The following is a 15055-nucleotide window of genomic DNA, read 5'->3' as shown; positions in this document are numbered from 1 at the left end:
AAAAGTTGAAATGCTTAGACTGTGAAGTTCTCTATAGTGTTATTCTTCTCTACTCCATATTTTTGAAGAAAGATATAAAGAAAAAAAGTGAGGAAATCTAACATAGCTCTGATAATGATTTTTACGTGTTTTGATTAATTATCATCTGATTGATTCTTATACTATAAATGGTGGATAACATGTACAGTGATTACTATCTTCATCACCATCATCATCATCATCATCACTATCACTCCTCTGGAGCTTGCCATGTACTAAGTAATGTTCTGTACCCTTTATACGATATTTCATTGAATCCTTATAAAAACTCTGAGTAGGTGCTATTATCATCTTCATTTTATAAATGAGAAAACTAAGACCCCACTGACTTGAGATAACTGGCTGGGCTCCCACAGTCCATAAAAGATGAAGTGAGGATTGGAACCAAAGCAGTCTGACCCCAGAGCCATGCTTATAATCACTCTACCCAAAGTCTAGGGCATTGCCCTGTGTAATGGTGTTGATATCAAACTGGAATCCATACTATACATAGGAAAGAAATCAGAATGCTTCAAATTTCCTCAGTTATAGCATCAGAGTAATAATAGCTACTTCCTATTTGCCTCTTGGGGCTATTTCAAAGATGAACAAAGTTGCCTAAATTCAAAAGTTATATGTTCCCTGAAGGAAAATATAAAAATTCAAAGCACAGTAATTTATACTAGCTGTGCATGTCTGATATGCACACATATTTATTTTTCACTTCATCTGGAGACATAGCAAAAAAAAAAAAAATAGACCTGTAGCACAAAAATAGCTATAATAGCCAATTGTGTTAAAGAGAACAATATAAAGACAACAATTTTTATCCCAAAAAATGAAATTAAATTGTATCCTTTATATACATTTTAAAATTAATCATATGGGGGCACCTGGGTGGCTCAGTCAGCTAAGGGTCTAATTCTTGATTTCAGTTCAGGTCACGATCTCAGTGTGTTGAGGTCAGGCTTTATACTCAGTGTGGAGTCTGCTTGAGATTCTTTCTTTCCATCTCTCTCTGCCCCTCCCCTCACTCATGCTTCCTCACTCACTCTCTCTAAAATAAATAAATCTTAAAAAAAAATAAATCATATGAATTAAACATAGCCCTGTTAAAAAATACCAGTGAAGTTTACATAAGAAGGAACAATGCATTTAATGCTCACTTAAGATGTATAAATTAATCCCCTCTCTTGAAATTATTGAATTTTACAAACCAGCAGATTAGAGAGAGAATACTACACTGAGCAAATAGTAATTATTTCAGGAATTCAAGGATGGTTAATATTATTCAGTTATTCATCTAGTCAATAATATCATCCATCATTCTGTTTAAGGTAAAAACAAATACACGATCATATCTAAAATGCATATCTTTAATGCATCTTTACCTTTACTCTGCTCTTCACAAATAAGCACATAATCAATTTCAATATCCTTTCTTAACTAAAAGGGGATATCTTTAAGAAAGCAGGAATAAAAAGAAGTCTTCTCAACATGATAAAAAACCTTTATCTTAAGCTAACCACCAGCATCATACTTTGTGGCAAAAGACTTGAGGCATCCACATGAAAATTAGGAATAAGATAGGCAGCTGATTACCCTCCTATTTGACATTTCTAGAAGACGTAAGACAAAAACATAAACTTATTATACTAGGTATACCTTCTGGCAAGAAAAAGCACAATTATAACTATCTGCAAATAATATTATTATAAATATAAAAATAATTAAAATAATCAACTGAGAAACTTCTAGAACTAAAAACAAAGAGGCTGGATATCAAACACATGTAAAAAATCTATTCTGTTAATGTTTATCAGTAACGACAAGTTAGTAAATATACTGAAACAGAAAAAAATATAATGTTCACCATTGAAGTAAAAATCTAAGATACATAGAAAAAGTTTAATATAAGAAATGGATAATCTGTACAGGTAATAATAAAAACAGTATACTGTGAGACACAAAATGTTTTGAATAGAAAAGAGTATTATACTCCTGGGTTGAGGGAAGATAACTGAATAGTGTAAAGACAGCAGTTCTTTACACATAGCTTTAATGTCATTCCAATAAAAATTCCAGTAACATTTTTTGTTGAAGAGATTGAAACTGCGAATCAGAATGTCATCTGGAAGAATACAGAATTACATCTAGTCAAGAAATTAGAAAAAGAAAAAGAAAGGGCCTTAGTTTGCAAGATTTTTAAAAAAGATTTTATTTATTTGAGAGAGAGAAAGTGAGTATGAACAGGGGGAGGGGGCTGAGGAGGGGCAGAGAGAGAAACAGATTCCCACTGAGCAGGGAGCCTGAAGTAGGGTCTGATTCTAGGACCCTGGGATCATGACCTGAGCAGAAGGCAGATGCTTAACTAAGTAAGCCAAGCACCCCTACTTTGCCAGATATTATAACTTAGTATAAAATGAAGGTGATCAGAACACTGTAATAAGAACTAGAAGGTAAATGGCACAGAACAGATGATCCTTTAAACATACCTTAATATGGATGAAACAAATTCATATATACTCAGATACCATGATGTATCAAGGAGAAAAGGATATGTTAATAAATAAATGTTTCTTTAAAGTAATAGGTGATGGGAATTAAGGAGGGCATGTGATGTAATGAGCACTGGGTGTTATAGCTATTGATGAATTACTGAACTCTACATCTAATTGCATTTAAATAAAATAAGTAAAAATAAATAAAATTTAAAAAATAAAGTAATACATATTTGAAGAAAGATACCTCTTCATACCACTATAAATTCTAGAGAGATTAAAGAGTTGGATCTAAGATTTAATCATTGAAACAGTGGTAAATACCATGGTCTCTCAGCATATGTACTGAAAGACATGTGCTTGGGTAAGATCACCATGAGAATGAGTGTAAGTTAGAGAAGCCTACTGTTCCAAGGATTGAATTCTGGGAACTGCAGTATGTAGGCTTCAGGTATGAAGGAAAATATAGCAAAGAAGACAGAAGGTGTAGTCCCCTGGTTTAGAAATCCCTGCAATAGCATGTCCAGGGAAGCAAAGTGAACAAAAACTTTTAAAGAGTATGGGTGATTTAGAGTAGCAAATGTTGCTGATTGATGAAGAAAGATGAAGACTGATAGCTGAATATTAGTCACTGGTTTCAGTATAGTGGTAGAGGTAAAAGTTTGATTTTAGTAATTCAAGAGGGAATGGAGGAGAGGAACTGTAGAGAGTATAAACAACTCTTCACTGTATATAAGGAGAGGAATGAAGTGGTAGAAGTCAAGAGGGAAAGTGAAGTCAAGACAGTGTTTTTATTTTTACTTTATTTTTTTTTAAAGATTCATCCATTTATGGGGTGCTTGGGTGGCTCAATCAGTTAAATGTCTGACTCTTGATTTTGGCTCAGGTAATGATCTCAGGTCCTGGAATCAAGCCCTGAGTGGGGCTCCATGCTCACTGCAGAGTCTGTTTAAGATTCTCTCTCCCTCTCCCTCTGCTCCTACCCCTGCACACATGCATGCTCTCTCTCTAAAATAAATAAATTCAATCTTAACAAAAAGATTCATCCATTTATTTTAGAGATAGAGCACGTGGGCACACATGCACCTGGAGGTGAGAGGAAGAGGGAGAGAATCTTCAAGCAGATTCTCCACTGAGCATGGAGCTGGACGCATGGCTTGATCTCATGACCCATGAGATCATAACCTGAACAGAAACCAAGAGACCATCGCTCAACCAACTGAGCCACCCAGGTGCCCCTATTTTTGTTTTTTGTTTTTATTTTTTTAATTATTTTTTTAAGATAGCAAAAGAACCAAAAAGTGGGGGTGCCTGGGTGGCGCAGTCATTAAGCATCTGCCTTCAGCTCAGGGCGTGATCCCAGCGTTGTGGGATCGAGCCCCACATCAGGCTCCTCCACTATAAGCCTGCGTCTTCCTCTCCCACTCCCCCTGCTTCTGTTCCCTCTCTCGCTGGCTGTCTCTATCTCTTCAAATAAAAAAAAAAAAAAGAAAAGAACCAAAAAGCGATGATGCAAGAGAGAGGGCAGAATAGGGATGGGCGGAATAATATCCTTGAGTAGGAGAAAGGGCTGGGATCTAGAGCGTAAGTGTAGACTTGGTCTTTTCTAGAAACAAGAAAAGTTCATCCAAAATGATGGAAGAGTTGAAGTAACCACACACAGATGCAGAAAGGTGGGTGCATGTGGTAATGGACGATCGTATTAGTTCTCTTCCAACTACTTCTAATCTTCCAATGAAATAAAAGCATGACCATCAATTGAGAGAAAGGCTGGAAAAGGGTTGGGGGAGGGGTTTGAGGGCTTGAAGAGGAAAGGAAAGGTATGAAATAATCATCCAGAAATGTGGGAGAGGAAATGGACTGAAGTGATATGGTTGCAGAGCAGCACAAAGGGTCGATTTGAAGTGAGTGATAATGAATTTATGGTGAGACTAGAAAACATAGTTGTCTGTTTTTCAGTGGCCACATTCAGCTTAGAAGGCACAGGTGTGGAGCAGTAGGAGTTAACAAGTGTTAGTAGTAACTGAGTGAAAACAAAGGAGTAGCAAGAGAAATGAACATTGTAAGGCAGTGATGCTAATGAAGGGTCATGAATATTAAGCTGGTTGAGAAAGTGAGGACATGAAGGAGTTAAGGAACAACGAAAAGGTGTGAGCATCAGTGGTGAGACTAAAAAGGTTGGGTTGATGTATCAAGAAATGAACTGGAGAGAAAAGAGATGGTGATCAAAGAAGAGGACAGTTGACCTTGAGACTATGGAGACATTGCAGTTTCTCATAATGGCAAGTTCTAGAACAGCACCATGGAGTGAGGAGAAGCAGCACAGTTAAGGGGATGGAAGAGTTAATTTCATGAACATTAAAATCACCAAGAATTATGACAGGAATAGTGTTAGAAAGAATGGGAATGACACAGAGGAAAAAATCTTCAAGGGATGAGGTGGTTGACCTGAGGGTTAGTGAGAACATCCATGAGCAGGTGTAGCAGGCAAACAGATGGGGGCATGAGAGTCAAATCTGCATGTTGCTACGGGGAAGGCAGTGAGGAGCAAGGACAGCTGCCTACCTTCAGACTCAGGTAAATGAAGAGTGTGAGGCAAGAGCTACCACTTGGAGGGCTCCAGGGGGAGCAGTATGTCAGGGACCGCAAAATGAACACAACGTTAAAGGAAGAGGGAACATACGTGGGTTGGGGATTTTGCTGAGTTTCTACCTTGAGTTCAGAAATCTCACTGGAGGGGTTTCAGGAGATGAGGAGAGGTGGGAAACGGGGTTAGCAAATCTGATGTCCAGAGCTTGTGAGGATTAGAGTCTGGGGGAGTCTATGTGGTGACATGGCAAACCTGAATTTCTTGAAAGTTCTGATTGTTCCAAGGTAGACAGCAGTGGTAGAGGGCAGGCTGTTAACATGAATATAACAACAAAAACAAAAGTAGCTGGAATTCTACTGGAAGTGGTTAAATTATGGGATATCTAATCAAAGACTAAAGATTTCAAAGAACATCCAGCAACATAACACACTCGTAATAGGTACATTTAAAAAACAGAACATAAAACAGCACCTGTGATATTATATACATCTTATTTACAAACACATGATAAAATTCACAGAAATCTAATACCTAAAATTTTAAATGTTTATGTTGAATTTTGGATGACTTTTATCTTTTTTTAATATTGTTTTATAATTTCCAGATTTTTTATAAGTTTATTTTTGTATGTAATCAGAAAAAAAAGCCCTCATATGATTTTTAAATAAATAGTAGTGTCCTCAGGTGTTCTCCTAAAGCGCCATTAATATTTTATTTCTTGACATGAGCAGTGGTTTTTCCAATGATCAATTTTTAATTACTTTAAAATACATGTAATATGGTAAATGTCTTTTTTTCCCATCTGGTTTATTTCACACACACACACACACACACTCTCTCTCTCTCTCTCTCTCCCTGCAGTTTAGCTTGCTCGCCTCTGCACATGATATCTGAGCACGTGTAAAGATAAATGAGCATGGGCCTTATTCAAGAAAGACGCAGGTAAATACCTGGCATTTGGAGGTTTCAGGGTCACACAGGCTGCTGTGTCCATTACATTGACATGGAACGCAGGTGCCCAGAGTTGGTCTAGGAGTGTGGCTACCCAGCTCAGACCGCAGTCGATAAAATCCTGGCATGCATGTCTGAAAGAAAAGGAAAGCAATTAGGACAGGCAAGTTATAAATCTTGGTTTAGCAATGCTTGGGTTCCTCAGTGGTGAAAAAGGACCTCTTTCCCCCCACCTGCATTAAAGGCAACATCACTTATAAACACAAGGGCCAGTTTTGATTCCTAATGTGTATTTCTGTGTGGTCCTTAGTATACAGAAGTCATCCAAGACCTCAGAACTCAGCAAAGGAGGGCTGTCTTTTGCATATACCACTCAATCTGAAAAAGCTTCAAACAGTCTTTTTCTTGAGAAAGAGGTTTATTTTTAAATAAAATTGTCATTTGGACTAAAGAGAGAATTCCAATGTCCTTGACAACCTAAAGTCTGCTTTTGCAATGCTTGATGGATAACTAGCTAATGTCCAATGAGACTCAGAGAAATATTAAATAAATAGAAAAGTGTCATGGTTGCATTTTTTATACTGATATAATTTAAAGACGATAAAAGCAAGAAATTCAAAATTCTCATGTCTTGGGAACATTAGACCACCAATAAAATTTATCTTCACCTGATCTATTTTTTTCATTTTGCAATAAAAATCTGAGAGCAAGCAGAAAACTGCTAGCAAAGCTGACATATGCAGAATCAAGACTTCCATCTTCATTCGGGTTTATTATGCAAATGTATCAAAAAAACATCTCTGGCTTTCGGGAAGGAAGCCCACAGTCCTGAAGAGGTAATGAGAGCAGTCTCAGGTTCCAGGCTCAGTCCTCTTGGTATGCAAAGCTACCATATTTATCAGACACTGTTTGATTTATGAGTTAGAGGTAAGAGTGAGCTCTTCAGATCCCAATGAAGATTATAAAGGGACTGTTTGACCACCTTGGCTGGCTATGTCGGATTTTTTTTCGCAGGCTATCTTGCTCCTGCTGCTGAAAGAATGATTGCTGAATAAGCAGGAAAAAAAAAAAATGCATGAAGAACTTCCTAATGCTTCTGCGTTCTTTTGGTTCTGGACTAGGTTGTCCAGAGTGGTGTATGCAAAAAGGCTCTTTGGAAAAAAGAAAAAGATCAATAGTCAGCACTCTCCTAGCTTATTTTTGATTTGGATACTGCAAAAGTACCTCAATTAAGCATTCAATTAAGAGTCTCTCTGCTTTTATCACAGCCTATAAGAAATTTTAATGAGATTAAATAATGTCCCAGCTTTGAGCAAGATGATAAAGAAAATCAGGAACAGTATTCAAAATATTTTGAGTCTCATTTGTCTTATGGTGGACTTCATCATACATTTTAGTAAGTATATTCATATTATTGAAAATCAAGGTTCATATCGCTATTGTTACCAAATAAGGTCTAGAAATTATGGCTGAGGAATTAATTTTAAGAAACTGAAGAAACCATTCAAAGTGTATTTAGAAATATTTCACAGTATGAGTCGTTCCAGTTCTTTAGTATGTTGATTATAGAATAAAACTGGATTTTCTTTACATGGATTTCATCCTTGGATACCTATATAATTATTTTACTGGTGTATTTGGTTGGAGTGTGCATGTGTGTGTCTGTGTCTGTATGTGTGAATGTGAAAATCACACAAATAGAGAGTTGTAGGTCCATTTTAGACCTCAAACAGAAGTTTAAAACAAGTCTCAGAGGAAGAATAAAGTTCGGCAACAGGACTTTTCATTGAGGAATTACATGAAATTCATTGTTATAAACTGAAATCTGAAGGTGAGCGGGGCAGGTGAAGTTTACTGTGATACACACCCAATTACCCTTATTACTATGACTCTTCCTGGGAAGGAGAGCAGGACAAAGCAGAAAAGCACCTGTAAGGGGAGTCTAAGCCTGAGCTCCCAGGAGAGATCTGTGTTGGACCTTCTAGGCCTATCTTTGTGGTTCCCAATCCTGGCTGCACATAGAATCATCTGAGATTTATATACTCATACCTGGCTCCACCTCCAGAAATTCTTTAACTTTTAATTTTTTAAAAAAAGATTTTATTTATTTTTTGAGAGACAGTGCGGAGAGGGGCAGAGGGTAAGGGAGAGAGAAAATCTCAAGCAGACTCCCCAGCCAGCAAGGAGCCTCACTAGGGCTTGATCTCATGACCTTGAGATCATGACCCGAGCCGAAGTCAAGAGTTGGATGCTCAACCAACTGAGCCATCCAGGTACCCCGCCACCTGTAGAAATTCTTATTCAACTGGTTGAGAGTAAGGGCCAGCGCTTGTTTTAAAGCTCCTAGAGGGGTCTAATTAGCAGCCAGAATTGAGAATTACTGGCATGCTCCTCATTCTCTGCTGGTAACGTGTGCCTTTTAAAGGGCATACAGACTCTGATACTGTGCCACAAATGAATATGGAAGCCTTGATTTTACAAGTTAGTTTTTTCTAAGGGATAGAGGCAAGTTGCGTGGCATCATTGAGATGTGGTTTCCCCACCCCACAAATGAGCAGGTATATTAACTCAGATGATTTCTGAATCTTTAGTTCTAACATTCTAGATTAAATTTTATGTCCTGATAGATAAAATTTCTAAGAGTTAGCAAAGCAAGAGACAATGCAAGAGTTAGAACCTGAAAACACTCTTTAAAGGAATTGGATGTATTTATTCCATCTTAATCCCCTCCTTTCTGGGATCCTTTTTTGTATTCATTCTTTCCACTTTTGGTATTTTTGAGAGTTTTTCAATATCAGATGTTCTCAGTGAACTGGGGCAACATTTATGAGAATGATTATGCTTGAGTCGGAATAAAAAGAGGAAAGATAATAGCTATTTTTTCAAGTCCTATCTACAATCCTTTCTGAAACAAAATGGAGAATTTAAGAAAAGCAAATAAACACTGTCCCTTTTTTTTCAACTCAAACTTTTCCAAAGTTCTCTTTCCTTGTGCTAAAGTTATTCATAGCTCAATTGTCTTCTGCTGTCCTTCTATCTTCATTTGCATGATATGGCATCTAATCAAAATGTTCAAATCTCATTTGCACAAAATGTGGGAGGATGGAGACAAAGAGAATAGAAAACCCACAGCTCCAGGTGCAGAGTTACACAACATCTCCCACCTCTCTCCTTAGACTTTAACAAGAGCGCTTGTGCCGTTGCCAGTGGAAACCCTATCTTCTACCTTTACGCCGGTCTTGCAACCAGGGAATCCTTGGTTTCATTCTTGTTCATCACTTACTAATATAATATTACACAGGTGTTGAACACTGCAGGCTGCAGTTTCCTCACCTGGAACATAAGGATGTTGTAGAACATCAGAGTTGAGTACGTAATCTCTGTTACAAATTTAACAGGGCTCAAATTGTAGTTTTGCTGTTTTCTAGCTGTGTGGTCATGGGCAGGTTTTGTACCCCACCTGGGCTTCCATTTTCCCACCCATAACATGGGGATCATAATATGTACTCAATGTTGGTGTAGACTTATTAGGAAACATGGTTGATGTTGTGCAGGATAAGCATTCAGTAAACCATAAGTTGTTTTTTCTTTCATAAGGTTGTTGTGAGGATTAAATAAGATGATGTATGGTTAGTGCTTCACATACAATAAATCAACATAGATGCCTCTATTCCAGAAAATTTTTAAAAATATAGTCATTGAAGACAGACTAAAAATAAAAACAACAGTAATTGTTCTCCATTGCATTGGGTAACAGAATATCCATGTCTACCTACTTCCCCATACCATCTGCCTCGATATTTTTATGCACATGAAAACAGTCTTTGGGTCTTCCACATATAACAAAAGTGGTAAAGGTGTCCCAAGAGATGTGCATATGGGAGAAGAAAAGTCTATTTTCACTATTTTGTCCTTTGACTTTTATGAGTTGATAATAGGGATACATTTTGGGGAGATGTAAAAAGTTATTTTTAGTAGCCAAAAATAACAGCTCCAGAATGGTGACCCAGTAGACAGCAACCACTCAACTGTGAGCCAGAAGCCCTATTGTAACATGAGGGTGAGGAGACGGAGGCTGAAGTGCACAACATACAAGCTAGAGATCGTCTGCAACTATTTATCACCATGATCTTATCGCAGAGAGCCACACACTCAGTACTGACTATTTCCATTTCCAGTTTAGGTCAGCTTAGGTCAGTCAGGCAATCATGTGAACTCAGACAATGGTAAGAAATGACTGTAAACTCAATGGCTCCCATACCAACAATCGTGGTAAGGAAACTGAGTCCTTCATTTGATTTCTAAAGGGAATCTGATCTTTACTTCAAATCATAGATTTGAAGTACATACATACAATCATAGATTGTAATAAGTGAGTATTTCTAGAACTAACACTCTCAAGGGACAGGGCCAAAGCGTCATAAGATGACAGGCAACAGGCAAAGGCTAAGTGTCTTTACAATTGGCTATATTTTCAGCAGTAACTAACACTTAATTCTATTTATTTGCAACCACATTTTAGTAAAGACAGGAAATGAAGAGCTTGTACATGCAGATGTCTCTAGAATACCATACATTTGGCAAAAATATTGTAAAGGAATTGCTTTGTGTATTCATGACCCAAAGCATATGTTACTGGAATGGGAGGTATTATTTCAAAACTGTCCTTAGCTCTTGCTTTAATGATTAGATTTTATGCTTGGGTAATTACACTTTAGAATCAAGATGAATTATAAATAAGATGTATAATGGATTAGAGGCAATGGGATGTGGAGAACACCTCAGGCACCTTATTATGAGAGATAGGCCTTTATCGCCATAATCTCAACACTAGGATATTACTGTAATTATTGTCTGTAAATAGGAGCTTAAGTGAAATTCACAGGACATAGGTGAAGCCACCAGTGCAGATGCTGGGTTGTATGTGTTCCTAGTTCTCTTAATCTTCTCCATTTATCAGTTTCCTTATTTGTGCTAATATATATTTTCACATAATGATGGAAAATTACTAAGATTAATGGACAAGCATGTTTTAGAATATGCTATTTAAAAGGCCTACCAGTCACAGCAAAAAGAGTTTTTAACATTTAAAATCCAGAATGGAAGGTAGACTGCATTAAAATAATTTGCTACTCTACTCACATTTTTATTTGTAAGTGAACAGTATTCTTTGAAATACATGCAGAAAGAAGTATAGCTGTGGTAGCTTTTGCTTCAAGACAGCTGAAGGTCAATCTTGACTACTTACACAATACCTTTTATAGCAAAATAATATTGCAGAATCAGAGAATTCTAGAATTTCAAAACCCAATCTGTTAATTTATAGACTGGATACCTATAAAGCAACAAAGGCCTATACCAATTAAAGAATTGACCAAGGTCACACAGTAAACCAACAGTATAGCAAAAATGCTTCTTGGGATAAAATTCCACTTGTCTAGAAAAATCTCAAGTTCTTTCTGTCTTCTGTCTTTAAGTCTTTTATACTCATTGGAAAGGTAGCATGTTTTATATGTGCCACATTCACGTCTCAATGCTCACATGTACACTGTGTGCACATATGTGTATTTTGGTTGGTTGTGCATATAAGTGCAATATATACACTTACTAGTATGGGTACAAGTGCATTATGTATGTGTAGGAGTTATGACTTCATAACGAGCCGGATTATTTATTTATTAGATCAAAACAGACACATTCATATGAATATCGCCCATCAGAGCAGCCACAAAGTTATAAAATTGTTCCAAGGACGTTTCACAGATATTTGCAGTTATTCTTATGATATTGTTCTCTGAACAACATGGAATTTATATAATGGTAACTAACTTGAATAGCATTTCAGTTTATAATAGGACCTTCACACATATTTTCACTGAAATCAATCCTCATGATGACTGTACAGGTAAAAATTCTAAGGGCCAGCAGCAAACAGAGTGAATACCCTGTCCAAGTGGTGGAGCTAGGGAGGATTCACTGAAACCAAACTCCTTTTCTTTTCATCATAGTATGCTACATCTCAAGATATTTATATTCATTATTTTTAAGTTACTTTAGTTTCAAGCTTGTGCCACCACCTGCCTTACGAGCCATACTTAATAAAACTCCTCAAATCCTATTTACGAAAGATGCATACCATTGTATGTAAAGAAATCAATGCATGGATATATAACTAATTATTTCATAATAATACTATTAACATCAATCAGTGTTGCCTACTGCCGGGCACCGTAATAGTGCTTTAGGGTCACAGCTCATTTCGTCTTCATATGATTCCTCCCTCAGCCATAGGTAGGAGAGGTATTAAGAATATCTAACCAGCTACACGGTGGGCACCAACAATCTGCCTACCAGGAAGGCATCTGCGCTGCAGGGCTGGAGCAGATCCTGGACGACCGTCCTATGACTTTGGTTGTTGCACTGTGGGGAATACTATGGGTCTGCAGGAGAGGGACAAGTGTGGTGGCAAGTAAGGGTTTTGGAGGTTTACCAGCTGAAGCTTAAAGAGGTTTAGTGAATGGTGCAAGGTCTCAGTCCTGGTATATGGTGAAGTCGAGATTCAAACTCAGGCTAGTTTCCCATCCATTCCACTTTCCCCTATAATATACTCTTCCTATTAATATTTCATATTCACAAAAATGAAATAGACTTCCAGAGGATAAAGATCTAGAAAATATGCCAGTTCTAAAGATAATCAAAGGAAAATCCCAGAGAGCAAAATAAGCAATTTTAAAAAATATAACGACTGGATGGTAGTGGCACTGTGGGAAAAACATACATCCTTCTGAGAAGCTTATGTTGAAGGGAACAGTCTGCTATTTAGTGCCTACGTTCTGTCATGTTCCATATAAAAACAATCTTCAAAACCTAATATAATCCTATCTCAGAATCACTGCGGCTTAAACGTCTTTAGCCATTCAGAAGAGGTGCCGAGAAAATAGCTCAGATATAATAAAGGTGCTTTCTGAAAACATTCTTATTTCCTGACTGCTCCATATTTTTACAAATCTTTTAATTTTCATCAAATATTTCCCTTCGGATGTGATTCCTACTTCTAAGTCACAGTAACACCACCCTTATCTTACTGTGTCTCACGCTGTGAGCGGAAGGTAAAAAAATAAAAAAATAAATAAATTATATATATATATATATAAATTTATATATATATATATAAAGGATATGCATGAACAAGGAAAACTGCAGCCAAGATAGTTGTGGAAGTATTTCCATTTGGCTGGTGAAGTGAGTTGAGCTTAAGGTTAGGGGTAACCAGCTTACCTCACAGGACAAACCAGCATAGCCTGGGGGACAATCACATCTTTCTATCAAGCGAGCTGGAGGAGTCAGTGCTGTTAGGCGTCCTTGTTCGGCTACCTCCATCGAGATCTCAGAAATCCTGCAAACAGCGCATGTATTTAGATTATCACGCCAGTAAATTAAGCTCACATAGTAAACACCCAATCCTACAAAGAGTCTTCTCGGGTTTTTGTCAATAACCTCAAGCTTGTCCTGTTGTTTTCAAGCTGCCTAAATTCCAGGGGCTCAGATGCCACATCATATCCCTGCATCTTTGCTTCCTCAAAGGCTGAGATTACACATTAGCAAAATCTTCACATAAATCATAAGGAGTTTAGTAAATTAGATGTCCGATGTCCTGTTGAGAAGTTATTATAAAGATTTTTTTCCCCACATTTTAAAATGTGAGTGGCTTCAGGTAGACATGGCCAATTAATTAGACATTTATATTCCTTCAAACAGACAAACCAAGGTCATTCCCCATTAGAATATCTCCGTAGTCACAAGTGAAATTGCTTTTAATTTACAACTAGCCGGATTTCTTCCTCTTGAGTGTCGGAATGTCCTTTCAAGAACTTTAGAAAACCATCTAGAAAACAACAATGGAACATAATCCAGTAATATTGATCTTACTGGATAAAGGATAAAGAACCTTTCAAATTAGTGATTTTGTTAATTTTATTAAGTAAATCCTTCAACTAACTTAGCTCACCCTTCCTATTGGTAGAAAGGTCCTTATAATTGAAAAAACTATATATATTCCTAGCAAAAATGTTGATACCTTTTACATTCATTTGAAATTATGCATTAAAAAATATATGCGGCCCATAAACTCAGACTATTTCATGATTGACTAACTGGTAACATGAAATGTTCTGCAAATAAACTTTTAAATGAGAAAATGAATAGTTTTGCTTCACTAAAAGTCACCTCCAATAGTTTAAGGAGCTTGAATCATAAACTTTGTAACAAGCATAGGTACGTTTTATTGACACTGAATTATGAATGCACACCTTGACGTTGCTAGATTGTAATCTTCACTCGGAAGATCAGCCAGCCTTTATGAAACACATGTTCAATTAAATTTCTGATTTCACTCTCCCCTCCTTATAGTACACAGAGCAGTTTGACCTATAAACAAACCACTCCCCTCCTGCAAGAAAGACTCCACTTTTATATTCCCTTGGATTGTGTGTGGGAGTCAGAGGGTAACGAGCTTTGTTCACGAGTCTTCTCTGTTGGCATCGGGGGGTATTTTATAACATGAGGGGTTACTAGCATCATCTTCCGTTCTCTCCCACATGCACGCACACAACAGGTTGGTGAATATTTAAAAAACTGAGTAAAACTTGAATTGTGTGTCAACAACAGATATTTCTGCAATGCACCTGGTTTTTCTCAGACGATGAAAGAGCAACTTTTGCTTGAATCAGGGATTTGGTCAAACTCAAGCTTCTATTTAAGTGAAGACTGAAATGCAAAGTTGTTACATCCTTCCAATGAATGTGAGAGAAGACAAAAGCGAAGAAAAAAAAGGCAATGTCAGCATTGACATTATATACAAAGTCTCAAACTACATGTAAAACTCTCAAACCCTCTGCTTCTGAGACTGTTTTAAATCTGTAACTGAACAGAGATGCAGGGTTATGTTCTATCTTTGACAGAAGATTCAAATGTATCTTTCACTGTCGTCGCGATT

The 15055-nt window shown here is 37.1% G+C and overlaps 1 protein-coding gene across 1 annotated transcript in view; it reads right to left on the bottom strand.

The window, feature by feature from the left end:
• Positions 1-15055, bottom strand: part of LAMA2 (laminin subunit alpha 2) — a 601373-nt gene that overhangs the window by 183146 nt on the left and 403172 nt on the right. Inside the window, exons 28-29 of the mRNA XM_040627485.1 lie at positions 13339-13456; positions 6060-6194 (exon numbers count right to left, since the gene is read on the bottom strand). Of these exons, the coding sequence (XP_040483419.1) occupies positions 6060-6194; positions 13339-13456 (253 nt within the window). The remainder of the gene's footprint in view (positions 1-6059; positions 6195-13338; positions 13457-15055) is intronic.

This window comes from Ursus maritimus, unplaced genomic scaffold, assembly GCF_017311325.1.
Source record: "Ursus maritimus isolate PB19 unplaced genomic scaffold, ASM1731132v1 scaffold_13, whole genome shotgun sequence".
NCBI lineage: Eukaryota > Metazoa > Chordata > Mammalia > Carnivora > Ursidae > Ursus > Ursus maritimus.
Note: the sequence above shows the minus strand (reverse complement) of the source record. Positions and strands in the feature narration are given on the sequence as shown.